Source organism: Polyodon spathula, chromosome 15, assembly GCF_017654505.1.
Source record: "Polyodon spathula isolate WHYD16114869_AA chromosome 15, ASM1765450v1, whole genome shotgun sequence".
NCBI classification, from domain to species: domain Eukaryota; kingdom Metazoa; phylum Chordata; class Actinopteri; order Acipenseriformes; family Polyodontidae; genus Polyodon; species Polyodon spathula.
The window spans coordinates 26,639,323-26,666,340 of NC_054548.1; the positions used below are offsets into that span (position 1 = coordinate 26,639,323).

Consider the following 27,018-nt stretch of genomic DNA (forward strand, 5'->3'; position numbering starts at 1 on the left):
CAATCTATTACAATCAGATCACTGGATTAGAGTTGTGTTATAAAATATAATTAATATATTATTTATCTGGGTGTTTTGCAACTCTGTTTGTTTGTGGGTGAGAAAAACAAAGGGAAAGGATGATAATTAGGGTAATCAAAGTTTTGATATACATTTTTTAACTGACATGTCTATTGTCTGTACTATTAGTAGAAAACAGCATCTTCGTTGTATAAAATACTGAACTGTTGACTTGAAATAGTTTCAATACAAGACTGTTATGTTAAAGCTTAACTATGTGGGTTTTAGTGCCATGTGAAAAATTAAAATTGAGAAAAATTAAATATCTGCTACGGATGTCTGCAATTTTACCTTCTGTATCATTCTATGTATAACTACACTGTAATACATTGAGGCTTCCACAATGTATTACAGAAGTGCTGGTCAAGTGGCCTGCCCTCTGGGTTTTATGAAGCAATTTATTTCCCTATGTTTTTTCTCTTTGTTTTAAAAGCCCTCAAGGAATGAACTATAAATTCTGATAATTGGTTATTGATGACAACCTTCATTTTCAACTTTTACTATTTATTGTCAGTAGCCTTACTGGTAAAAACGGAAAATAAAAAAAAAAAAAAAATAAAAAAAAAAAAAAAGATCATTGTGTATTGTTAGAAGCAGTTTTTGTTAACAAAACTATTGGTCAAAGCTAGTAATTTGGTTTTATTTTCAGTATTCACCTGCTATTGCCAAACCGGTTAATGCTGAAAACGATTTGAAATTCTGACCAACTTTTGTAACACCAACCTGAAAAGATGGCTCCTGATGAACCCAGCTGTAATATATAGGGTGGGACTTTCTCTCATTTCAACCTGTCCCTTGTATGCTGTAATGATGTATCATTGAGAAATAGGAAGCATTACAGTGCCTATAGTAAGTATTCACCTCATTGGATGCTTTCACAGTATGTTGTGTTACAACCTGAAATCTTGATGCATTTAAATGGGATTTTTTTCCCATTGATTTACACAACCTACTCAACACTTTGAAGAGGCAAGATAATTTTTATTGTGGAACAACAGTTAATGAAAAAAATAAATAAAACTGAAATGTCTTGGTTAGATAAGTATTCACCCCCGTGAGTCAATACTTGGTAGAACCACCTTTGGCAGCAATTGCAGCTGTGAGTGTTTTGGGGTAAGTCTTTACCAGGTTTGCACATCTGGATAGTGCAATATTCGCCCATTCTTCTTGGCAAAATTATTCACGCTCTGTCAAGTTGGATGGGCATCGTTGGTGATAGCAATCTTCAAGTCTTTTTAAGTATGGGATTTGAGTGGGACACTCTAGGGCATTCACTTTCTTGGTTTTAAGCCACTCCAGTGTTGTTTTGGCTGTGTGCTTGGGGTTATTGTCCTGCTGAAAGGTGAATCTCTGTCCCAGTCTTAAGACTTTTAGAGACTGAGGCAGGCTTTCCTCCTAGATTTGCCTGTATTTAGCACCACCCATTTTCCCCTCTACTCTGACAAGCTTCCCAGTCCCTGCCAAGGAAAAGCATCCCCATAGCATGATGCTGCCACCACTATGCTTCACAGTAGGGATGGTGTTACCTGGATGATGTGTTGTGTAGGGTTTGCGCCAGACAAAAAGCTTTGCATTTAGGCCAAATAGTTAAATTTTTGTTTCATCGGACCAGAGAATCTTTTGCCACATCTTTTCAGAGACTCCCACATGCCTTTTTGCAAATTCCAAGCAGGATTTTACATTGGCTTTTTTCAGAAATGGCTTCCTTCTTGCCACTCTTCCATACAGGCCAGATTTGTGGAGTACCTGAGCTATTGTTGACACATGGACAGTTTCTCTCATCTCAGCCATGGAATGCTGTAAGTCTTTCAGAGTTGTCATTGGTCTCATTAGCCTCATTCTCTGACCAATGCCCTTCTTACCCGGCTGTTCAGTTTGGGAGGACGGCCTGCTCTAAGCAGATTCTGGGTGGTGCCGTTTAGCTTCCACTTCTTAATGATCGACTTGATTTTGCTCCAAGGGATATTCAATGCCTTTGAAATCTATTCCTCCCCTGATCATGCCTTTCCATAACTTTATCCCAAAGTTGTTTTGAAAGCTCCTCGGTGTTCATTGTAGTATCTTTGCTTTGAATGCATTACCCAATTGTGGGACAAACAGAGACAGGTTTGTTTAATCTGAAAGCATGTGAACCACTTTATTGCATACAGATGGACTCCATTTAACTTATTGTGTGAATTCTAAAGGTAATTTGTTGCACCTGAGCTTATTTAGGAGTGTCATAGCAAAGGGGGTGAATACTTATCTAATGAAGACTTTTCAGGTTTTTATTTTAAATTGATTGGTTGTTTACCCGCACCCCCACACCCATCTTTTCACATGTTGAAAGTGTTGAGTAGGCTGTGTAAATGAAAGGAAAAAAAAAAAAAAAACATTTAAATACATCAAGATTTCAGTTTGCAACACAACAAACTGTGAAAACGTCCAAGGGGGGTGAATACTTACTATAGGCACTGTATACAGGTGTGAATAGGAAACTCCATATTTTCAAAAAAATACCTGAAAACATTCAAAATATGTTGGCAACTTTGAAATATATTGGATCCTATGGTTATTGGCATGCTTTTATCTTGTTGAGTTGTTTGAGCAGGTTATATTAAATATATCTATTAAACACTGTACATGTAAAAGATTCCTTCCACATGGAAATAGTGTACTGAACACATATAAAAGAAGAACATTCTTTAACAGCTGGAAAGATTTACTTTGTTAATGCATATGAAAATCAATAGGTAGTTGTAGCAGGGGGAGATCTTTGCTGACTCTGCTGGTGTGTTCACAATGCTGCAGGAAGAGGGCAGCAGTCGTCCAACAACCGCCGGCGAGTCATGGCAGTGGGAAAGTGGGTGTGTGGACTTTCCCTCTCTCTGAATGGCTGGGAGGCGGGTCTTGGGGAGATTGTTAGCCCTATAAGATAATGCTCTACTGTTTCCTCAGGTCTGCACTTTTAGATGCGCTGAATGTGCGGAAGCGCTGGTCGGGATCAAGAACCAGCTGGGAGGAAGAAGCCTCTTAAACAGTGAGACAGTGATAGCGGGGAACCCTTGGGCAGACCCTGGAATATTGTATAGAGCAGGCTAGTGAGCCGGTAGTGTAGGTCGGTGAGTTGGGTCGTACGGGTAGAGGCGACCGGGATATCGCTGCCAAGTGCAGCACCTTTTATTTATAGTTTTGATTACTGTGTTTTCTTTTCCTTTTTCCTTTCACCTTTGGTTTTTTAATTATTGTTTGAAGCACCTGCGAGTGCGCCTGCACATTGAACTGTTTACCATCGCTTGGTATTCCCGTGGTTCTGTTTACCATAGTTGGTAAGCAGACCACGGACCAACAGCGCCCTCTGCGGGCTAAAGAAACAAAAGACACCCCTGCAAATAAAACTGGGAACCTGTGTGGTGTTGTCAAGTCCACCTGTCTGTCTTCTGTGTCAGTGAATTACCCACCACCCTTCCACATGTGGTGTTAGCTGGGGATTCACTGGTATTGCCCCACAGAAGGAGCACACTAGACATGGATGCCACACAGTTTGTCGCAATGATGGACCTCCTGCGCCAGACTCTCACCGCTGCAGTGCAGGTGGCGGCTAGACCAGCAGCTCCAGACCCCCAGTTACAAAGGCCAACAAAAATGACGGCCGAGGATCGACCAGAAGCCTACTTAGAGGTGTTTGAGGCTATGGCGACCTCGACCGGGTGGGCTCCAGTGCAGTGGGCTAGCTACCTGCTGCCTCAGCTCACGGGAGAGGCGCAAGCAGCGGCGAGAATGCTGTCACCAGAGCACATGATGGATTACCCCACGCTGAAGGCGGTCATCCTTAATTGCGTGGGGGCCACACCCGAGGGGTACCAAAGGAAATTCCGGGAGGAGCAGTTTGCGGCAGGGGAGCACCCACGAGCCATTGCCCACCGCCTGAAAGATTACGCTCTAGGTTGGCTGAACCCGGACATGAACTCCAAAGCCAGGTTGGTGGAGATCATCGTGGTGGAGCGCTTCTTGGAGTGTCTACCCCCAGGAACTCAGCTGTGGGTCCAACGACAGGCACCTGATACTCTGGACCGGGCGGTCGAATTAGCAGAGCAGTACCAGGCAGCGGAGCCAACGCCTGAGAGACTGCCGGGGAGGAGTGCGGATACCGGATCGTCCCCTCAACTAGCCCCGGAGAGGGCGAAGGGACTGGGGGGAAGGGGTAGTCAAGGATTTGGTCGGGGGGTGTCGGCGGGAGCTCCTAGCCTGGGAACTGGGGCAGGGTGGGGCTACCCACGGGCTGCTGAAGTATCGGACCGGGGTCTCGCACGGACACCTTATCGGCGAGCCCCTTTTATGGCTCCAGTGTTCCCACCTGTTGCCAAAGCTTTGGGGAGAGAAACCAGCCCACCGAGGTGTTGAACGTGCAGGGAGGTGGGACACCTTGCCCGGGACTGCCCAGCCGACCAGGTAGGCGCATTCAATTGCCACAGTCACTTCAGCACAGGGGTTTTGTTATTCCTGTGACAGTGGATGGTGCAAAAACCCAGGCTCTCCTGGATTCAGGATGTGGTCAGTCTCTAGTACAGGACAGCCTAATCTCACCGGGGCACAAACATATATTGGGACGGGTGCATATTAAATGTATTCATGGGGATGAACAGTCCTACACCAAAATCAATATGAATATGACTATTGGCCAACAGGTGACGCAGGTGCAGGTAGGATTATGTCCTTAATTGCCAGTACCGGTAGTTCTGGGACGGGACTGTGAGCAGTTTAAAGATTGGTTGGCTGCCCTGACAGCCCCATCCTTCTTACTGGCTAAGAAAGAGGAATTGGAGAGATTTTTCCCTTTCGTGATCCAGAATGGTTTTGCCATAAATTTAAATCCCGTAAAACTAAACGGGAGCACTGGATCGCTAAGAATGAGGGCTGGCAATGGAGGGGGTCGGAGAAGTTTCAGGTGGGGGGCGGTTGGAGAAGAGTCTGGGGAGGGAGGCCGCGGATCCTGCACAGGGGTCTGGCTCGGCTGCCTCTGCTCGGGACCGACCTGACCCCGAGTTGGAAGCCATGGGAGCTGTTTTCATAGCTCGCTCCCATGACTTCCGACTCGAGCAAGGGCATGACGACGTGATGAGCAGGCTCTTTGACCAATCAGCTGTGGTTAATGGTCAGGTGGTCGAGCCCAGACACGTGTTGATAAATTACCCTAGACCGGGGAAGTGCATCATCAGTTGCTCATTCCTCAGCCCTTTAAGGAGGATTTGTTGCAGCTGGCTCACACTATTCCCGTCTGGTCATTTGGGGAGGGATAAAACTAAGCAAGGCTTCTGTCACAGTTCTTCTGGCTGGGGCTGGGTGGCGACGTCAAGCGGTTTTGTGAGCGTTGTGGGGAATGTCAGAAGGCCAGCCCTAGAGCCATTCCACGGGCCCCACTGGTGCCTTTGCCCCTAGTGGAAGCTCCGTTTGAGCATATTGGGATGGACATAGTTGGGCCACTGGAGAGGAGTGCGGCAGGATACACCCACCTACTTGTCATTCTGGATTACGCTACGCGTTATCCAGAGGCTATTCCCCTCCGATCTATGTCCGCTAAGTCTGTTGCCAACGAGTTTGTGAAGGTTTTCTCCCGGGTGGGGATTCCCAAGGAGATACTAACCGATCAAGGCACCAATTTTATGTACCGGCTAATCCGCGGAACATGTAAGCTTTGGGGAATTAAGACCATTAGGACCTCGGTGTTTCATCCTCAGACTGACGGTCTGGTGGAACGCCTTAATAAGACCCTTAAGAACATGTTGCGCAGGTTTATTCATAGTGATGTGCGTTACTGGGACCAGCTGATTCCTCCCTTTACAATCAAGAGGTACCCCAAGCTTCCATGGGGTTTTCACCACTCAAGCTGTTGTATGGGCGGAGACCCCGGGGCGTGCTCGATCTAGTCAGAGAGATGTGGGAGGAGCAGCAGGACAATTCGACCAATACCATCCGGTATGTGTTGGACCTGTGCAAACATCTTGAGTCTGTTGGAAAATGGGCGCATGACAATTTGCAGCAGGCTCAACACAGACAGAAGACACATTACAACCGAGGATCCCAGTTGCGCACATTTCAGCCGGGCGATAAGGTACTTCTATTATTACCCAGTTCCGAGTCGAAACTCTTGGCTAAGTGGTAGCTAAAAACTGTAGTTTTTAATTAATAAAAAAATGACATCCTTTCCATAGTTTCCCTAAAGCAGAGGATACTTTTCATCTCATGCACCTGAATCCAACATTTGGAATAGTTGGTTTCAGGAGTTTCAGTATAGGTTGAAAAATACATGCTTTTAAATTTGTTTATTTATTTATTTATTTATTTTTAACAGTCTGAACTTTGCCTTTCCCACAACACATAACTTTTCAGAGCAGTCAATTCAAAATGAGCTTGCTGCAGGCAACACTGTATATAGCTGGCTACTAGTTAGCAATTGCTGTCCATCTTATCAGCCACTGAAGCTTCATAATAACAGTGCCCTGATCTTTACTGACAGGGTGAATGACCGCAATGCTGGCGAACTGACAAAGAGGGTGGCAAGGTCAAGTAAAGCAAGGAGATTAGCAGTGCAGGGTTTCTTTAATGTCCTAGCACTGTACCTTAACATTACTCAAAGGGGATCCCCTTGGCGATGTGAACTTTAAAATTTCTACATTGTCTTTTGATTCTTTTGAAAAAAGAAATGTAAGTGCTTATGCAAGGTGCTAAAGACTGAAGATCTCTTTTTTTCTTTACTACTTGGCAGAGTTCCAGACACAGTATAGCGTTCTGAGTCTCAAGCATACCATTAAAGTAACACTTATGGAGAGCTTTTCATTGCAAATCGTGCTAAACTATGCAGCGTATTTCTGCTGTTAGCCACAGTCCACTAAATGCAAAATTGAGAACAACAAATGTATTTCATGAGTGAAAGTAGTGAGCTGAGCCGTATTTGATTTTTAAAGCTAATATAGCCATAGCACCGACTTGTCTCATACACCGTGCTTTTGAGTGTTTTATTAGGACAGTGTTGTGACGCTTGGTTTCTTTTAAACTATCATCCGAGATAAACAGTTTAAACATATTTTCATTCAATATGCCGTGACTAGATTTAAATCCAAACTAACTGCATCAGTGAGCTCATCCAATGCAATTTTAGCAAACATATAGTTGTGGAAGCAGCTGAGTATAGTACAGCTTTTGGGAAGCTGCAATTCCACCTCTGTCACTGAAATAAGAGAAGAGATACAGTGAAGGGAAAGAAGGAGGTGGTTTATAAATGTTAATGACTGAAATAAGGCAATTTTAGTAAAAGTCAGTTTCCACACTAGATGCTGACAATGGGCATGTAATTATGTGTGCCACAGCAATGCCGAACATCAGGTAGAGGAAATAAATCTAACCCGCTCGTCCAGTCCCTGGTAGAAGAGAGTGGCTGACCATTTACAATTAATGTGGCAGATGACAGGAGGTCCAGATGCCAGTAAAACAAACACAGTAGCTAGTTATACAGAAATACAGAAATACATAAACTAAAGTAGATAATGGAGTAGATAATGGAGTACAGTAAGTCATTTCTAAAGCATGACAGGTCATTGGAAACAGTCCCTGCAGATGAAGCCAGCTGTCAATGGATAATGATGTTGCATATACAGACAGCTACAGTAGAACCAAATACATGTACAGTATTACCAATTAGGGTATAAGAATCCTCTCGAAACCCCAATTAAATAAGTCTATTATGATATATACATTTTGCCCTCCAGCTAGCTGATGTCCCTTCTGACATTTTCTTTAAAAATGGCAATCATTCCAACTGACACTCTGTGCCGTGTTTCTAAAAAACATCTTCCACAATCCCCTCCATGATGTTTGCAAAGCATCTTAGCTAAGCACACTTAATTATTATTTTTTTGTAAAATGATCCAAATGTGAAAGAAGAGGAAAAGCTGAACATTAGTCATCGCACCCATTTGGTTAAATAACCGTACTTATACACTGTCCTGAGTTTAAGTTACCTTAATGATAAACTGTGTGGTAATGGTCTTACTGCAGCTGCTGACATGCAGTGTAAGAGATGAACACCCCGTCCACACACACTACAATTGTCTGCATATTAACAGTTAAAATGACTGCTGAATTATCTTCTCAGCAGTATACACTTGAGGGTACTGTAAAACACCATACTCAAGTTTCATTGCAAACCTGGCTCTAGTGGTCATGGATTGTAATCACAAATCTAAGTGTAAAGCAGAACCTAGTTACATTGTTCACTGTCAGGAGTTTAAGTTATTTATTTGCACAAAATTCCATGGTTAGATGAGCTAATAATATCTCTTCAGCCAAAGAATCAGCCACAGTAATTTAAGAGCAACGTTACCATTATGTAAAACAGTATGTAGCGTGAGCTTTGTACTAAAGCAGGGTCAGCTACTGAACAAAGTTTATTTCTCAAACTGACCATTTAAAAAATTTGAATGCAGAACACACAGAAATGCATGCGGGAAGCTGGCTTGCGTTCCCTACCCTTCTCCCCTGCTCCGGCCATGACGTACAAGCGGTGTGATTAACGCTTTCCAGGAATCGGGTAACCCCGTTGCTGGGAGGCCTGGAACTGACTGGAATTCTTCTACCCGATCTCATGCTTAGTTCAAACCTTACTTCACTTTACTTAATGACAGAAAGGGGTGGAGATTGTTAGCCCTGGGTGGCTATTTCCTTCAAGGCAGTTTAAACATAGAAACGTGCCTACTCCCTTTTTCATTGAAACATGCACTGGTAGACCACACTGTATACCCTCAACTGGACCTTTACAACAGCAGCAGGCAATTTTTTAAATGTTCGAAGAGCTCTTCGTTTGCCATTGGTTCTGACACAGCTGCTTTGAACATTGTTACCTTGTCTCTTGCGCCACTGAGCAATATTTACCCCTCCAGGAACTGAAAGCATTGCGACTTGCCTTAGGATCACATAGGTTCCTTTCAGATTGAGGAAGCCTTGAATTAAAGGGTACGCTTTCATTATTCTGCCTACCTCTTTTCTTTCTTCAGAATGAAATTTAAGATATATTCCAAAACATACAATTTAGATGAGGTCAGGGTCAGGTATTCAGCTGTTGATGCAGTTTCAGAAAAGCAAAGAGAACTGAGCCATCTTAACCTTGTGACCATATGGTCACATGTAGCACTCTCTCCGATGAAGGCCATTAGGTTGGCCAATATTGCAAATAATTATATTCAGCACTTAGTATTGACATCATTATTTTCAATTCTATCATTTGAGTCTAGTGGAAAGTGCAAGTGCTTTTTTTATTTGTAGACCTCACTCTCTAGAAAGCTGATGTTGCAGAAGACCATTAATATACTTGAAATATACCCGAGAGACTGTCCCCTTCCCTCCAGCAAGCAGATGAAGAGGATTACTTGAGGAACCTTCGAGAGCATGTTGAGCAAAGAAGGCGGCATCATTATTGCACGCTGTGTTGACAACTCCATTAGCCCTGCGTCCACAGGGCATGGTGTCTCCTGTCTCTTCAGTGCAGTGGTATTCACAGGCTGCAAAGAAAAAGATCAAAGTGCCACCTGTGACCTACTACATTGTGTTGGAGCACCACCGATGCACGGATGTCAGAGGAGATTCAATTTGACAGCCTTGTCATTCCCACTGAAAACAAGAAGAGAAGGAGATGTGCGGGAGAAAGATGCACATGTGTGGGTTGTACAGAGAGCAGCAAGTGCGGAGTTGGACTGTGCCTTGATTGCTTCTCTCCATTCCACACTTTGATTACATATTTGCTTAGCGTGACCATATGATCACAGGCTATATTAAAAACTCTAAATAAAAAAAAATTAAAAAGTGTTTTTCAAACTGATGTTTAATTAAGTGTTTTTGATTATTACAACATAAAGGAAATTAAAATTAATTAGGGGGACCCACAGAGGAGAAAATAACAAACTATATGCCAAAAAATGAATGCTTTTACAGATTTGCACAGCTTTGTGGCCATGCATTAATACTAATTTCCAGTCACTTGACGGTTTTCTTGACCATTATGATTTATGCTTATGAAACGGTGAAGAAATGTCCAATCCAGAAGCCTTTTTTTCAGTAAGAGGCCTTTTTCTGGCTGCATGCAAGTCTGCTATTATGTGAACTAACAAATTCATGCCAAGTATTATGAAAACCAATGAAGCCTAACAAACCACAACTATCTAACTGATAAATAATTATGGACAAAGCCGCTCTGTTGTTGATTTTTCTTTATTACATTAAAAAATTAGGCTTTCCAAGGTTAACTGCAGAAAAGCAGCCACTGATCTCTGCCGCTACACATTGTATTCGTAATCAAACCACATTTTCAATACTCTGATTTATCAATGTTTCAGTTTCTATGTAAATAACATGCAGTGATCCATCTGGATGGCTGTTACAGATGACAGAGTTCTGTTATCATATGGATGTAAGTTTGTATTACATAGTCAATGGAGGATATGCATTGATGTAATATAGAGACACAGTATTACAAACATGACATTTGAGAAACAGTACACATAAGGTGACCATATGGCTGTGTTCAGTTGGACAGTTTGGGGCAGTTCAGGCTTTTCAACTCACAACCCAATGCATTCTGGTAAGCATAGTCCTGCTTCTGTTAAAGGTAAGAATGGTACCTGAGACAGGTAAAACGTGAGTTGAAAAGCCTGAACTAGCCGTAACTGTCTCGCTGAACACAGAGCCATATGATCACCTTAAGTATGCATAACTCGGGATTAAAATCAGTTAGAAGTATGACATTTGGTAAAAGTGGCGACATCCAGATTGTCTCTGAAACTGGAAAAAGGCTTAACTCTCTGTTGTGTACTTTTCAAGTTAAAGGGGGTGCCTAAAAATGTGTTAAATTCCCATATTTCAGACCATTATTATATTACCAACATAGTAACAAGTTAAACTGGATATATTTTGCTATTTGGTTTTCTTTATTTTATTAACTTATTCAATAGTGGAGGCAGACCAACTATTCTAGACACGGGTACATGGGGAGACTTTCCCTGTCTATGCTTCAGTGCCTAGGTGGAACATGTCTCAGTTAAGATTGAGTAGCGTAAAAATTTAACACAAATATCCCTAGTTTTGTGGGTATTTACATATCCTTTAATGAACTCTACCTTTGGTACTGTAGATACTTTGGCAAAGTGAACCAAAGTTTGTGTTCCCAGAATATCTTTGGTTATGTTAACTTCTGAAATGTGTGGCCTGGAATATGCTCTTAAGACCTCCACAGTTTTATAGTGAACCAGGCACCAAAGTAACAGGGTTGAATATCCAGTGAGCCCTATATTACACATGGACATTAACTCACTGAGAGGCCTATCTCCTATCTAATACATATATATATATATATATATATATAATATGATATTCTATATAATATATATTATATGAATATATAAGATATATATATACATATACGACATACACATCTTTGTATTTCACTACCTAAAAGCTAGCTAGATAAATACTGCCAATGGAAAAATCTGTTATGCATTAAAGAATTCATTTCAACACAGTATTCATTCTTTTAAAATCTCACTTCAGAGATACCGCTGACATACCGCTGTCATACTACTGGCGTCCATGATACCATCAAATTACCAGGTTTTTCTTCTCTTGGTTGTATAAGATGATACATTAAGACTATAGAGCCATTTGACATTTCTTTAAAGTTTTTTTCACACACACATATGTGTATACACACACACACACACACACACACACACACACATTATATATTATATATTACATTAAGAATATGGTCAAGGCTCTGTCGAGTTGAGAAAGTTCAGCCCACAGTACAAAGTTAGCTGGTTTGTAGAATCCAGGAAAGACATGTAACAAAACAGTCCTAAGAATCTAACATAAAATGCTCTATGAAATCTATTTTAAACTGTTTCCAGTCTACTGTCTCCCTTATGTTCTAAAACATGTCAGAGCTAATAGCATATCAGGTGTTTAAGGTGGTACCAACAGCAGAAGAGAGACAGCATGTGCAAGTAACTGGGTGAAACTGATACGATTGTGGCACCTCAGTACATAACATACACAGCTATAATGGAAATGCCTAACTCTCCAAGATACACAAACAACTGTAGGGCCAATATGTGGTTTAGCAAGCAATCCATTCATCACTCTCCTAATCAACCATATTACCTTTTTCTTCCTGGACTGGATAAATATGCAGCAGGAAAGTAACCACAATGAGTCATGTACAGCACTAACTACTGATGACAGTAACTCTCCGTGTAAAGATACTAGTAATAAGGGGTGTCAGGACAACGCTTGGATGCCACACCCTAATTACTGCAGATAGGTTTTGAAAGTGCTTCCCATGCTAGTACTTACTGAACAAATCACAGTTGTTGTTTAATAAGCATCCAGTTGTTAATTGCATGCATTTCATTTTCTGCAGATGTGGAAAATGCTAATACATTAGGCACACTTTGTTTCCATGAATTAATTTGTTTTAATCAGCGCACATTTTGTCTCTTTCTGTATATTCTGAGAGGTTCCAAACAAAACCCAGTCACTCTTTACAACGATTTCTGTACACACATTACAATATATATATATATATATATATATATATATAATATATATATATATAATATATATATATATCTATATTATTCGTGGGAGTCACACCTCAGGTGTCATTTTTTTCTTTCTATATATATATATATATATATATTATATATATATATATATATATCTTATCTTTCGAGACTGGACCTGAGGGAAAACAGGTGTTTTCTTAGTGTAATTAGAGTAATAATGTAATTTATTACATGGATAGTGGCTATATTTACACTGTAGCCCATGGGAGAAAAAAAAAAAAAAAAGCTGTATTGCACTTTTGAATAATTTTGAATAATATATGAGCTGCAGTGCATATAAGAAAATATTTAATCTCAGGGTTCTATGCCATTTCATAAACCACACAAGCTTCACTTTATTATGTCATGTAACCCCTTGATTAAATATTTTCTCGTAATGCACTACAGCCCATATATTACTCTCTCTCTATATATTATACCAAATATTAAACCACTACTATATTATAGTGAGGAGTTGGTTTCCTCTTTGGGAAAATACTGACACTTTTTAAAACTCCCACTCCCACCTACTATCACGGGTTACTATAATCAGTATCCCATGATATTACGAATGCCTGCCTACTGTAAACATGGGATTAACAGACAAAGTACAGATATAGCTGCTAGATCCAGTAATCTACCGCTAGGCTAACATCAATCATGTGTCTGAGAGCATCTGCTCAGCTAGAATGCTTTGTTATCAATTTTTACCTTCTGTCGTACAGCAGGAAACTGTCTGTTTATGAAAACAAAAGGTATCTAGAACACAGTTAAACCCCAATGCTGTATATGAAACAGATTGCTGATGTTTCCTATTGAGAAGAAGCTTACAACTGGTCTGGCCTGTCTATGTTCTGTCATTTTAATACTGTACATTTGAATGACAGTAGTCTAAAATGTTGATTTATACTTTGATGTACACATACTTCTAAGTGGACTTGTTTAATATTCACTGCAATCCTCCATGAATTAATCGGACACAATAAAAGTATTGTTTTTGATAGACACTTTCTTGTATTCTAAGCATTATTTCCTTTCATGTAAATGTCTCCCTTTCTTTTTTGGGATATTGAGGCCTATTTAATTTATTTAAACAGTGTCTTTTAAAGGTTATCATTTAATACAGTTGAATAGATCCCATTATATCTTTCATTTGTCTATCAATGTTATTTACAACCAATTGGCTCAGACAACTTCTTTCACGCAGACCACATTTTGTTCTTGACTGACAGCAAGTCTTCCATTTGCATTGAACTTTATGTCACCTTGACAAGCACCGAAGGATACAAATTTGACAAGCTGCAAACCTCAGCATCAGGCAGAACATTTTACTAATTGAGGGAAAAAAAGGTGATGCTTTCACAGAGTAAGATAAGCCAATAGCCACTGTACTCACCATCAAACTTCTTATGTCTGGAAACAAAGGTTGTACGCAGGGTGTGACTTGCTTCCTCAACCAGGTTTTCAAACTCCAGTTTACTCTGCTGGCTGAGTTTGTCTTCCATTTCTGAGGTACAGCATGTGTATCCCTGGGCACAGATTCGCAGATGTTCCCCTGCAGAAGAGGAGGTATCACAACACGATTAACATGTCGCGCATTCAGATTGGACGACTGTAAAGGTGCCATGAAAAACAAATGAATGAACTGGGGGAAAGTCATAACCAATAACTGTTCTATCTCTTGTATCATGCCTATTACCCTAACAACACTACTGTGCAGTGTGTTTATGTGGTTATAACTCTCTGTAGCAAGCTGATTGCATTGCACATGGGGAAATTAGTGTTGGTGTAATTTATATGTGGAAACAGGTTTTTTTTTTTTTTTTTTTTGGAGTTGTTATGTTTGATAAAATGATTGTTTGCAAACAGACGCTCAATTAAGACTTGCTGCCTGCTAGGTTTGGTTGAGAGGAAGGGCAGCAAGTGATTGGCTGTGCCGGTCCTCAATCAGCAGGTGGGCGGGTCTCAACTGTGTTTCCATCAGCATAAAAATATCCGGTGGGGATCGTTCTGGGTGACTGCAACACCATGCTACGCACAGGGGTGCTGCGTACACTCAGGAGAAAAGCATCTGCTCTGTAGCAACTACAGTTACCCAACCCTGAAACTGCAACATAGTACTTGTGAAGGCAATGCCCAGCCAAGGCCGTATGAAGAAACAGGAGTCATCGTAAGAATACTGGCTCATCAGTAGGTTAGTTTAGGGGATAGTGATCCAAGTAATGTATAGCGACGGTTATGCAGTGTAGCCGGTTCCTGGAGCGGGACACTTCATTCAGTAAGGCCAGCGCTCGCCCTTTGTGGTACCTTTTATTTGTAGTTTTTGTACTGTGTTTTATTTTGCCTTTTGTACTGTCTACTGTATGTGTTCTCTGTATGTTACCATTGCTGGTAGCATCACATGACCCTTGTTTTTTTTTTGTGTGTGTGATAATCCTGCGCACCTGAGCAGCGTTTCAACTCCAACACCCATGTCTCTCTGTCTTGCATATCAGCGGTTACCCACACACGTGACACTGTCACATATTTTTATTACACTGAATATGAAATGAAAAAAAAAGCATTATTGTGGTTCCTGTATAAACAAAATACATTTGAATAGTTTTTAATTATATTTGTATATTTACAGTTATTATTGAACAGCAAAAAACAAAAGAAAAAATACAAATAATGATTTTTTTTAAACATGTAAAAACAGTCGTCAAAATATGTCAAACAGCCAGTAATTAATTATACTAGAACCTTGAAATAATTAAATAAAATATTTTCTTTGTCTCTTGTATTTTCTTTGGTTGAAATCCCCTTCTTAATGTTATCTCAATGCAATGTTCATAGAATAACGACTGAAACAGCTTACATTTATTGTGCATATTTTGCAACATGTCAAGCTGTTTCATAATGGAAGAATGTTATCAACAAACTTCAAAGCAGAGGAATTGTGAATTAAAATACTTGCCAAACACTAACATTTCCAGCATGTTTGGGATAAGAGAGTTTGAAGCAGCAGCTTTATGCAATAGTTCGAATCAGCTAAATAATATGGAACCTCTTTCCACAATATTTTGTTTGCATCTACAGTGCAAAGAAACCATTCACAAATGCACATTTAATTAATGACAGAACCAGTTGTTTGTAGAATGTAATCATCCCCTGTGTTCAGTAAAGTAACAAGAATGAACTGGAATAGAAAAGAATGTGGTTTTCAAGATGAAACAGCTAGCATATGCATTCCTATGAATAGTCAAGATAAAATTAATCTAATCTGTTAATCCAAGTAATGTATATAGTTTTAGTGTAGCCTACTGTCCACCTTTTCAGTGACAATCATAAACATTTGCATGCATTGTTTCATCTCTTGTATTTTATACTGCATTGTTCTTTACTTTTCATCAGTCAAAATGGAGAAGATGGTTTAGTAGTTTGTTCTTAAGTGTAAAATACAATTAAAGAAAGTTCTACAAAAACACCCACCCACACCCACACTACTTCCAGTGTAGCTCTATAGCCAAATATCTCAGCAATCAGAAGTGCTGATCCAAAACAAAGCAAATGCTTACAATGGTAATGTATAATATTTGTTTTTATCGTATCATTGTTTTTAACCTTAATAATTTCTCTGATGCTTTTGAAAGGAAGCATGCGACACATTTGCACTTGGTTAACAGCAACTGATACCATTGAAGTCGTCAGGTGGTTTTGAGGCCACCTCAGAAGAAACCTGGCGCCAGCAAAGTTTTTTTTTTTTTTTTTTTACCTCATACAATGATCCTGATCTCCTCTTATCCTTGTCTCTCTCAGGCACAGCAAACCCTTTCATTTAATTGCATTGGTAAATTACTTTCATTACCTAAGTGTCCATGATTAAAATGTTTAACACTTTCTGTTGAATGTAGACTGGCATTGTGCAGTATCTCTTGACTTACAGTAACAGTACAGTTTGTGCACACAACCACAAAGTAAGAGAAAATACAACACACTCAACTGGATAAAGAGGCATTTAATAATTCATACCCTTCTCCTATACTTCACCAATGTGCACTCAAAACTGGAGGATGTACAGTAAGCCACAAGAGGGATTTTAACCTGCAACCATCTGAACAATGAGCAGGACAAACCACTCCACCTTCAGGCTTCCTTAACATTACGAAGATGGAATAAACCCTCTGAAGATTGATTCCTCTAATACTCTAAAAGTCTGTAAAATTGTATCAGAAAAGTTTCTTGATTTCTGTTTTTGAATTCTGTTAGTTACAACAGATTCGTCCAACAGAATTGACCAGCAAATATATATTTTAGATTTTTAAAAAAGTAAATAAAAACATTCTTTCACAGCATAGATTTGAAATGTTTTAAAAAATATGCTTTCAGAGCTCTTTATCTTTAAATGTCACACATGTCAAATTAAATAATAATTCGGGCAGTCTTGCCAGGTTTTGTAAATGCTGATGTCCAGGTCTTCCTTCCAATTACAGATCTTCTGCTCTGACATAGGCATTGTAGTGAATTTCTCTGATGACACACATTATATTTCACTGAACTACTTGTCAGACAAAGTGAATAAGCTTTTCAAGTAAGAGTGCAATAAAGCCTTTCATTAATGTGTGTTGCTTTTAGGAAAATGCAAATCATTTTTGCTTTAAATATAATTATATGGACTTCTGTTTAAGTGTTCTGTCCTGCTCCACTGGGAAAATTAAATTATTTTGCTCATTGGAATTCACAAATGTGAGCCAAAGTAATGGCATATGAAATCAAATTTCCATGACAAAAGTGTTATTTGGATGTAATTGCAAGATTGTTCATTGTCACATACTGTACACATATGATTTAATAATTTGCATTGCTTCATGTCTTGTATGAATACATTTCAGTCTATTTTCCAATTTTGACACCAGTTAAAAAACAGTACCCCTTTATAAGCCGGCCTGTTATACTGTGGCACAGATAAGGCGGTACGATCACTGCTCTCATTTGCCCCATAATGCCATTTCACTAACACCAGTATTCTCGTTATAAGGTGGAACACAAATAGCACAGTCTCTTAACTATGGCACCCGACTACAGCATTATAAAGGGGGAGCACTGTAAATAACTGGCGTTTATTCCCTTTATATCCTAATGAATCTTGCAATAGATGTAGTGCATGTTCCCCTTAGTTTATCCCATGGATACACTGTTTACTTTCCCGCTTATACTAAAGCTTGTCACACACAGCGTCTCAGCCCTGGAGTCTTTTAATAGCTTAAAACAAATTAAAGGATAGCTGTTTATAACTGGTTTATCAAACTGTTTATTTTTGAAAATGACAAATGACAAAAATGTACAGTTTTTTCATTTTACTCTTTTAGGCATTACGATGGGTTAAGAAGACATGCTGGTATGCATATGCAGTCCATTGAAATCCCCCTGGACTGCTTTAAAGCCTAAATGGACAATATTTACCACTCATAGACTAAGAAGCTATAAACAATGTACAGATCTAATCATATTCTTACATATAAGCCAAATTGCTTCTCTTTAATCCTCCTACTAAAGAACAAGGGGTGGGAATCTCACTTTCTATCAAAAACCTCAATGAAAATAGCATGCTGACTAACAGACTGGATGCAGGTTAAACAGAATGTGTCTGTGGTGGACTGCTACTTGGCAATGTCACAATCTGTCAATAAGGGAAGAAGGTTAAACATTTCCTCTGGGAAACATGTCAACATTCATGTTCCTTCTCTGAAGAGTTTGATTGCCTTATAGGAAGCCCAGCAATTGCTGCTTTCATAGCTTCAGTGATGCAGGTTTTACAACAATGAGGAGATATCCATTGACAAGATGAGATCCTACATACAGTTTCTGTGGAACAACAACGGATACAATGCTTGGAATAATGTCTTGTTTGCCATGTAACTCTTTAGTAGAATTACTTGCTAGAATAATGACTAGAATTGTAATTTTTATATCAACTGAATTATTATTGGAAGAACTACAATTCAAGATAGACAAAAGACAATGTGCATTTCACTAACTTGTCCATAAAAAATAAAGAAAGAATAATTATTATAACATTTGTTATTTTCTTCTTTTCAGAAAAATGGTGGTACCACACCTTTAATTTCTCCCTAAGGTTCTTTACTAAGTGCTGAGTATTGTTTTTACCACATAATTAAGTTTTTACTAACCATGAGGAAAACTGATTTGCTGTATAAGTAGCTCAACAGATTTTGTTTGTTTGTTTTTTTTGTTGCTATTTCTCCTTTAGGGGTCTAATGACATACTAATGTCACAATACAATACATATCACAATATGCAGGTTGCATTGCAATATATACCATAATACATGTCATGTCAAATGATCAATTATGGAAAACAGACAGCATACATCCAAACCAACTACAATATACATGTATTCTTCATTCAAGAACCTTTTGGTGAAGTACAGGGAGCTCTGTTGTGCTTTTGGTCTTGCACAGTATCACAATACAGACGATATGCACCTATATTACAGTATGACATCTAATGTAAAGAAAGTACCCCTGCTCTCCTTTAGTTTCTTTGAGGTTTACCAGAAGCACATTAAAAGGATATGCATTCTACTCAATAAGAAATGGTCAGCCATTTAAATAATTTACAGTTCATGCTTAACTGTGTCAAGATGACCTATATACTACCCTAAATGCAATACCTTTTGGTTCACACTGAGAGACACTGTAGTTGATATATTAATTGCTGATTTTCAGAAAATTGATATAAAATATGCCTCCCTAATATGTACAGTTTATATTTATTAATTAATACACAATAACGGTTACAGATGATTGGTGTATTATGTTGTCAAGGCTTTATTATGTGGTCAATATTACCAGGTTACAATGTGGAATGCCACATCCAGTATAGATATAATTAAACCTGCGGTAATCTATTTGACAGTTAAATGAGTGTTAAACCCATGGGGAATATATTTACACTATTACACTATTCATCAATGTGCTGTGGTTCAGTAAAAGATCCCTCTTTTTCAAATTTCCAGTAGCTGAATTATTAGAAACTATCATGTACACTTTTGCCCAGTAAAGCGTTCAAAGTTCCTGCTATTTCCAAAATCCAATACTTTTAAACTTAACACAGGAGTGCACTTTAATTTGACTGTAAACTATTTAAAGATCTTTTAACTCAATACGAGATCAATATGTGTTAAAAGGTTAGTTAAAATATTAGCTACATACAAAACTTCCAAAGCCCTTAAACATAAAATACAAGAAAAAAGACGTGCCATTTGCTTTTACTAAGAACACAATAAATAAAAAAAATAATCCAAATAAGCAATAATATACATTGCAGCCAATAGTAAAATCATAGTCATGAATGTCTACCTGAACTGATTTTAGGTGTAATGTTGATAATTGTACCACATGTCAGGTGTTATAGCAGTGTACTGAAAATATGGAAGTCTGCCAAACAATAGCTGTCTTCGGGGAACAACTATAGATTCTCCTTATATATAATTTTAAAGGACTGTTTACAATGAGGCTCCAAACACAATCAAAACAGCCAAATACTTTAATAGATTTTTCCAAATGCTATACTGCTACAATATACAGAGAGTAATTTCTCCAGCTGAAATGAACCATTATTACCCACTGATTAAGATTTGTTTTTAATTTGTTTTTAAATGAACTGTTTTTCACTGTGGAGACAATGCCAACACTGTACACAGTGAGAGTGCTCCATGAAGCTTGCTAATACAAGTGCTGACACAGTGGTAAACATGCAAGTGCAATTTATCATCAAACAAACTGCAGAACCCCATGTTTGTGATTCCATGGGAAAACAATGCTCATGTAGTCATCTTGAATATTCATGGAAGGAAACAATCTGTATACTATATTATCATTCTTAATATCAAGTGTGCATACTGAAGCAACCTCTTGGTGTATGTACAGTGTTTGAACTGTCTCAGAGACGGGAGATGTTTCAAGAACAATGCCAAGAGTAATGGATGGTAAAGGTTTCTTCAGTGAACAACTTTTTTTTTTTAACCCACCTATATGTTTTTGGTTCCACAAATCATTCTACTAACATGTTCAGTTTGAAAAACATATCCTTAATTCAGGTGTATAAAGTACATCTCTGACATTATCACCTTTTCATATATATATATATATATATATATATATATATAGATATATATATATATATATATATATATATATATATATATATAATATAATTACACACACACACACACACACACAGTGCCGAGAAAGTTTGTGAACCCATGAGAAATTTCACATATTTCAAACCTAAAATGTTATTCAATCTTAATCTAAGTCCTAATAGATAAAGATAACCTGATTAAACAAAAGACACAAAAACATGATACTTTTTCAACATTTATTTATCCACAAATGATTCAACATTCAATATTCATGAGTGAAAAAGTATGTGAACCTTTAGATTCAGTAACTGGTGACACCCCCTTGAGCAGCAATGACTTCAACTAAGCATTTCCTGTAACTGTTGGTCAGTCTCTCACATCGGTTTTGAGGAATTTCGGCCCATTCCTCCTTACAGAATTGCTTCCACTCGATGACATTTGAGGGCTTCCTTGTATGGACAGCTTGCATCGGGTCCTGTCACAACATTGAGAGGTTAAGGTCCAGACTTTGACTAGGCCATTATAAAACTCAGATTTTTTTCTTCTGCAGCCAATCTTTTGTATATCTGCATGTATATTAGAATCATTGTCTTGCTGCATGACCCACTTTCGGTTCAGCTTCAGCTCACAGACAGATGGCCTGACATTTTCCTCTAGAATCTTCTGATACAATGCAGAATTCATGGTTGTGTCAAGGATGGCAATCCATTCAGGTCCTGAGGCAGGAAAGCAGTCCCAAACCATCGCTCCCACCACCATGCTTGACGGTTGGGATGAGGTTCTTCTGTTCAAATGCAGTGTTTAGTTTTTGCCAATCATAACGTTTCTCATTGAGGCAAAAAAGTTCTACCTTTGACTCGTCTGTCCAGAAAAAATTGTTCCAGAAGTCTTGTGGATCATCTATGTGCTCTTTGGCAAACTTCAGATGGGCAGCAATGTTATTTTTAGAAAGCAGTGGTTTCCTCCTGGCTATCCTTCCATGAACACCATTCTTGTTTAGTCTTTTTCTGATAGTTGAGTCAAGAACACTCACATTAGTCAAGGCGAGAGTGGCCTGCAGATCCTTGGCTGTTACTTTGGGGTTCTATGAGACTACCTTGATGATTTTCCGTTTTTTTTCGAGAGAGAGTTTGGTAGGACGACCGTCCTGGGTAGAGTGACCGTGGTCTTGAATTTTCTCCATTTATAGACTGTCTGACAGTGGATCGGTGGAGCCCCAAATCCGAGATTTCTTTTGATCATGGCATGACGTGTTTCCACACATCTGTATGGTGAAGACCAAACTCAAAGTTTTTGATCTTTATATAGGGTAGGGCATCCCAAACTCACCCTTGAACAGCTACCTGATTATTTAAACACCTGATTCTAATTATCTCTTTAATTGAGCTGATAAAACCAGGGGTTCACTTACTTTTCTCACACACCCTGAATCTTAATTACTCATTGTTTGTCTAATTCACACATCATTTTGTTTCAAAAGACATGGACTTGGTTAATATAAACCCTATTGTATATAAGAAAAAAATAGTTTTGATTCAAGAAGGCTATCATGGTAAAACTATCGTCTTTCCATAATTATCATTGGGGTTCACAAACCTTTTCTCTGCACTATATATATATATATATATATATATATATATATATAATATATATATATGATATATATATATATATATATATATATACCACATATACAGTACTGTGCAAAAGTTTTAGGCAGGTGTGAAAAAATGCTGTAAAGTAAGAATGCTTTCAAAAATAGACATGTTAATAGTTTATATTTATCAATTAACTAAATGCAAAGTGAGTGAACAGAAGAAAAAATCTAAATCAAATCCATATTTGGTGTGACCACCATCATTCTTCAAAACAGCATCAATTCTTCTAGGTACACTTGCATAAAGTCAGGGATTTTGTAGGCATATAGTCAGGTGTATGGTATAATTGTTTAATCAAACAGGTGCTAATGATCATCAATTCAATATGTAGGTTGAAACACAATCATTAACTGAAACAGAAACAGCTGTGTAGGAGGAATAAAACTGGGTGAGGAACAGCCAAACTCAGCTAACAAGGTGAGGTTGCTGAAGACAGTTTACTGTCAAAAGTCATACACCATGGCAAGACTGAGCACAGCAACAAGACACAAGGTAGTTATACTGCATCAGCATCGTCTCTCCCAGGCAGAAATTTCAAGGCAGACAGGGGTTTTCCAGATGTGCTGTCCTAGCTCTTTTGAAGCAGCACAAAGAAACGGGCAACGTTGAGGACCGTAGACCCAGTGGTCGGCCAAGGAAACTTACTGCAGCAGATGAAAGACACATCATGCTGACTTCCCTTTGCAATCGGAAGATGTCCAGCAATGCCATCAGCTCAGAATTGGCAGAAAACAGTGGGACCCTGGTACACCCATCTACTGTCCGGAGAAGTCTGGTCAGAAGTGGCCTTCATGGAAGACTTGCGGCCAAAAAGCCATACCTCTGACGTGGAAACAAGGCCAAGCGACTCAACTATGCACGAAAACACAGGAACTGGGGTGCAGAAAAATGGCAGCAGGTGCTCTGGACTGATGAGTCAAAATCTGAAATATCTGGCTGTAGCAGAAGGCAGTTTGTTCGCCGAAGGGCTGGAGAGCGGTACACGAATGAGTGTCTGCAGGCAACAGTGAAGCATGGTGGAGGTTCCTTGCAAGTTTGGGGCTGCATTTCTGCAAATGGAGTTGGGGATTTCGTCAGAATTAATGGTCTCCTCAATGCTGAGAAGTACAGGCAGATACTTATCCATCATGCAATACCATCAGGGAGGCATCTGATTGGCCCCAAATTTATTCTGCAGCATGACAACGACCCCAAACATACAGCGAAAGTCATTAAGAACTATCTTCAGCGTAAAGAAGAACAAGGAGTCCTGGAAGTGATGGTGTGGCCCCCACAGAGCCCTGATCTCAACATCATTGAGTCTGTCTGGGATTACATGAAGAGAGAGAAGCAACTGAGGCTGCCTAAATCCACAGAAGAACTGTGGTTAGTTCTCCAAGATGTTTGGGCCAACCTACCTGCCGAGTTCCTTCAAAAACTGTGTGCAAGTGTACCTAGAAGAACTGATGCTGTTTTCAAGGCAAAGGGTGGTCACACCAAATATTGATTTGATGTAGATTTTTCTTCTGTTCACTCACTTTGCATTTTGTTAATTGATAAATATAAACTATTAACATGTCTATTTTTGAAAGCATTCTTACTTTACAGCATTTTTTCACACCTGCCTAAAACTTCTGCACAGTACTGTGTGCATATATATATATATATATATATATATATATATATATATATATATATATATATATATATATATATATATATAAACACACACACACACACACACACACACAGTAGGTGGCGCTTGTTAACAACCTCTCGGTTTCCAGAAAAAAATGGAAACCGAAAGTTGCCAATAAGGGACATTTATATGGAGCAATGATATATACTTTAGTTACATAAATATGGCACTGAAATACATGTGTTTTAAATATTAGCGGGTTTTTTTACATGAGAAACATGAAATACCCAAACATGAGTGTAAAACAAGAAAAAAAGAGAGTATGCTTAAATAGCACTATACAACGATGTGCTACAATCGCCCTCACAGAGTAAAGCAAATATAAAAAAATAACTATTGTACTTACAATCAATTCTAAAGAACACAATTTTAAAATAAGAACGTGTCCAATGTTGCCTGCTTTTTTACAATGTACCACCTCCCGCTGTAAATCCGTCTCAATTTTGCGTGAAACTTTGTAGCCAGTTTCAAAGCCACAATTCTGCCTCAGTTTGCCAGAAATAAAACAATTGCGAAGTCACTGTGTTATAAAAGCTGCATGAAGTAAGTGCATAAATCATGCAAGTGCGCTCTGTAGCACTGGCAACTAGTAATAACATTATCAATAAGCAGCGTGCAGTTGCTAATATCAGAATTCTATTAACATAAAAGTATACAGGGTGGGATTGGTTCCTGGGAAAATGTTGTTAATCATGGAATGTTGACTTTATCAGGGTTGCTAATAACCAGCATCTACTGTACCTTAATTTCTTTCATGAGTTTGTTGACTGTAGTACTTCAAGGGTAATTTCTATGAAATTTAAGTTTTTAATCAAGTCAGACTCAGACAGGAATGTTAGTTGGTCACATTTGAATGATTCTCTCAAATAACAGAAATGTCTAATACCTTTACGTTGATACAGATAAAATAAATAATAATAAAACAGCTGTCAGCACAATCTGTTAATAATCCACTATTATAACAAATTACAAAGTACAGTAACATCAGAGTTGTGTACTTGCTTCTGGAACCTGATTATGGAACAGTTACACAATGTATAAGGGTAGATGGAGTTATTCAAAATACATTTGATGGTATAGAATAAATCCAGTTGTCACAGAAGAGGCATTGATTTCTGCAAAGAGGTATGGCATCATTACTGTGACTAGGATAATCTAACCTGACAAGGGACTGAGCTGTGTGTTAAATTGATGCTTATGCTTATTGGGCTTGTTATCTCGGAGTGCAGGGCTCATCCTTACACGCCCTTATTCCTTGTGTAAGAGTACTCCTGTGAGGTCTAGCCAGCTATTAACCAGTTTAGCAAGTCAATGCACTATTTCAGTGTTCACTTGTCTTTTCTATTGCCCAACCTTTCTTTACTACCTGGAGAAAATATTTTAGAAGTGAACCCACTGACTTGTCAACGTACAGTAAACCTGTGTGGAAGGAAGGTATGCCAGAAAAAAGAATGTGTGCAAGCAGGTTTGTCATCTGTCAAGGATGATAGCATTCACCACTGACTTTCAAGAGCAGCACAAAGTACAATCTAATAACGAAAAAACATAGAAAATGTACCAGCAAAAAAAGGAACTGGAAAGATCCAAGCATTGCAAAAATAACATTAGCAACTTTGCACTTCCAGGTCATGAAGCAGATTATAGCATTTTAAGCAACCTGAATAGTCCCTTTCAGATCAAAGTCAAGTATTTAAGATGCCTGTCTAAAACATCATAATTCAGACTAACCAACACTTTGCTCTGTACAAGTTTGTTGCTCCTCGAACCGCTAAGACAGAATAACCTAAATGAATTGAGGTATGTTTGCAGTATGTTTATACAATGACTGTTATTCACTGACTTATTTTTTTGATGAACCAGATAAAAAAAAATAATAATGTCACGAATGGGGAAATATCAAGTTAATCTCATAAAAAAGAGTACTAATTATCTGTGCAATATATGGTCCATTCACTCATGGTAAAAGTTAAATTGGTTACCGGTACACAGCTCAATGTACTAAATTAGTATTTCAATTCAGTGAACAGGAATTTAAAAGCAATTTCTTCTTAATAGCCACTGTATTTCTATCTATAATCTGTAAATACTGTGAAACTATTTAAGAGATTTTAGATTAGAAGCAATAAAATGTTTTATATTTTTTTATTATGCATAAAATCAGCACCTTTGAGGGATTTATTTTTTTTTTTTTTTAGGATCAATCTGGTTCTCTGAAATGAATACATTCTCAGGAGAGTGTTATGCAAATGAAGTAGCTTTCAGTGTATGCCCAGGTTCAGTCAGATCCTTCTTGCAGTAATGGTTTTCAAAAAGCTGCCTCCCTACAGTGTTATAAGGGCTGCACAAACTGTAGCCCGCCATACTAGTAAAAAAAAAAAAAAAATGCAGCCCTTTAAAACCATAATAGTAGAGGATGTAGTTGCTGTCAAAAGTGTACTGACACAAGGTAGATCACCACATGTACTATACCTTATCCAAAACCATTTTACCATTGCATCTCAAAGTGACAATAAAATCTGATGATACAGCACTGAATAAACCTGTATGTGGAAATTGTTTCTAGGCTCAGCATAACCCATCAATTCCTGAAAGGTCATAAATTAAAAGTATATAAGTAGTAGGTAATGTGTCCTTTATTTAGACATTTGTTAGGTTTATATACTAGCATAGGTTACCTAAAAGGTGTATTTTAAAATCGCTGTATTTAGAAGAATGTGCAAATCTAAAGGACCTAGTATTGTGGTCCTGCTGAGAAATTATGGTAATATGATTCTTGTAGCACAGCCAAGTCAGTGTACCAAAATGAACAGAAACATCTGTAAAAATCTGACTGTGTGTGGTCTAGCA

The 27,018-nt window shown here is 38.6% G+C and overlaps 1 protein-coding gene across 1 annotated transcript in view; it reads right to left on the reverse strand.

Annotated features, from left to right (window-relative positions):
- LOC121328072 (glypican-6-like) overlaps positions 1 to 27,018 on the reverse strand; it is a 298,238-nt gene that overhangs the window by 213,858 nt on the left and 57,362 nt on the right. Inside the window, exon 2 of the mRNA XM_041272551.1 lies at positions 14,086 to 14,244. Within this exon, the coding sequence (XP_041128485.1) occupies positions 14,086 to 14,244 (159 nt within the window). The remainder of the gene's footprint in view (positions 1 to 14,085; positions 14,245 to 27,018) is intronic.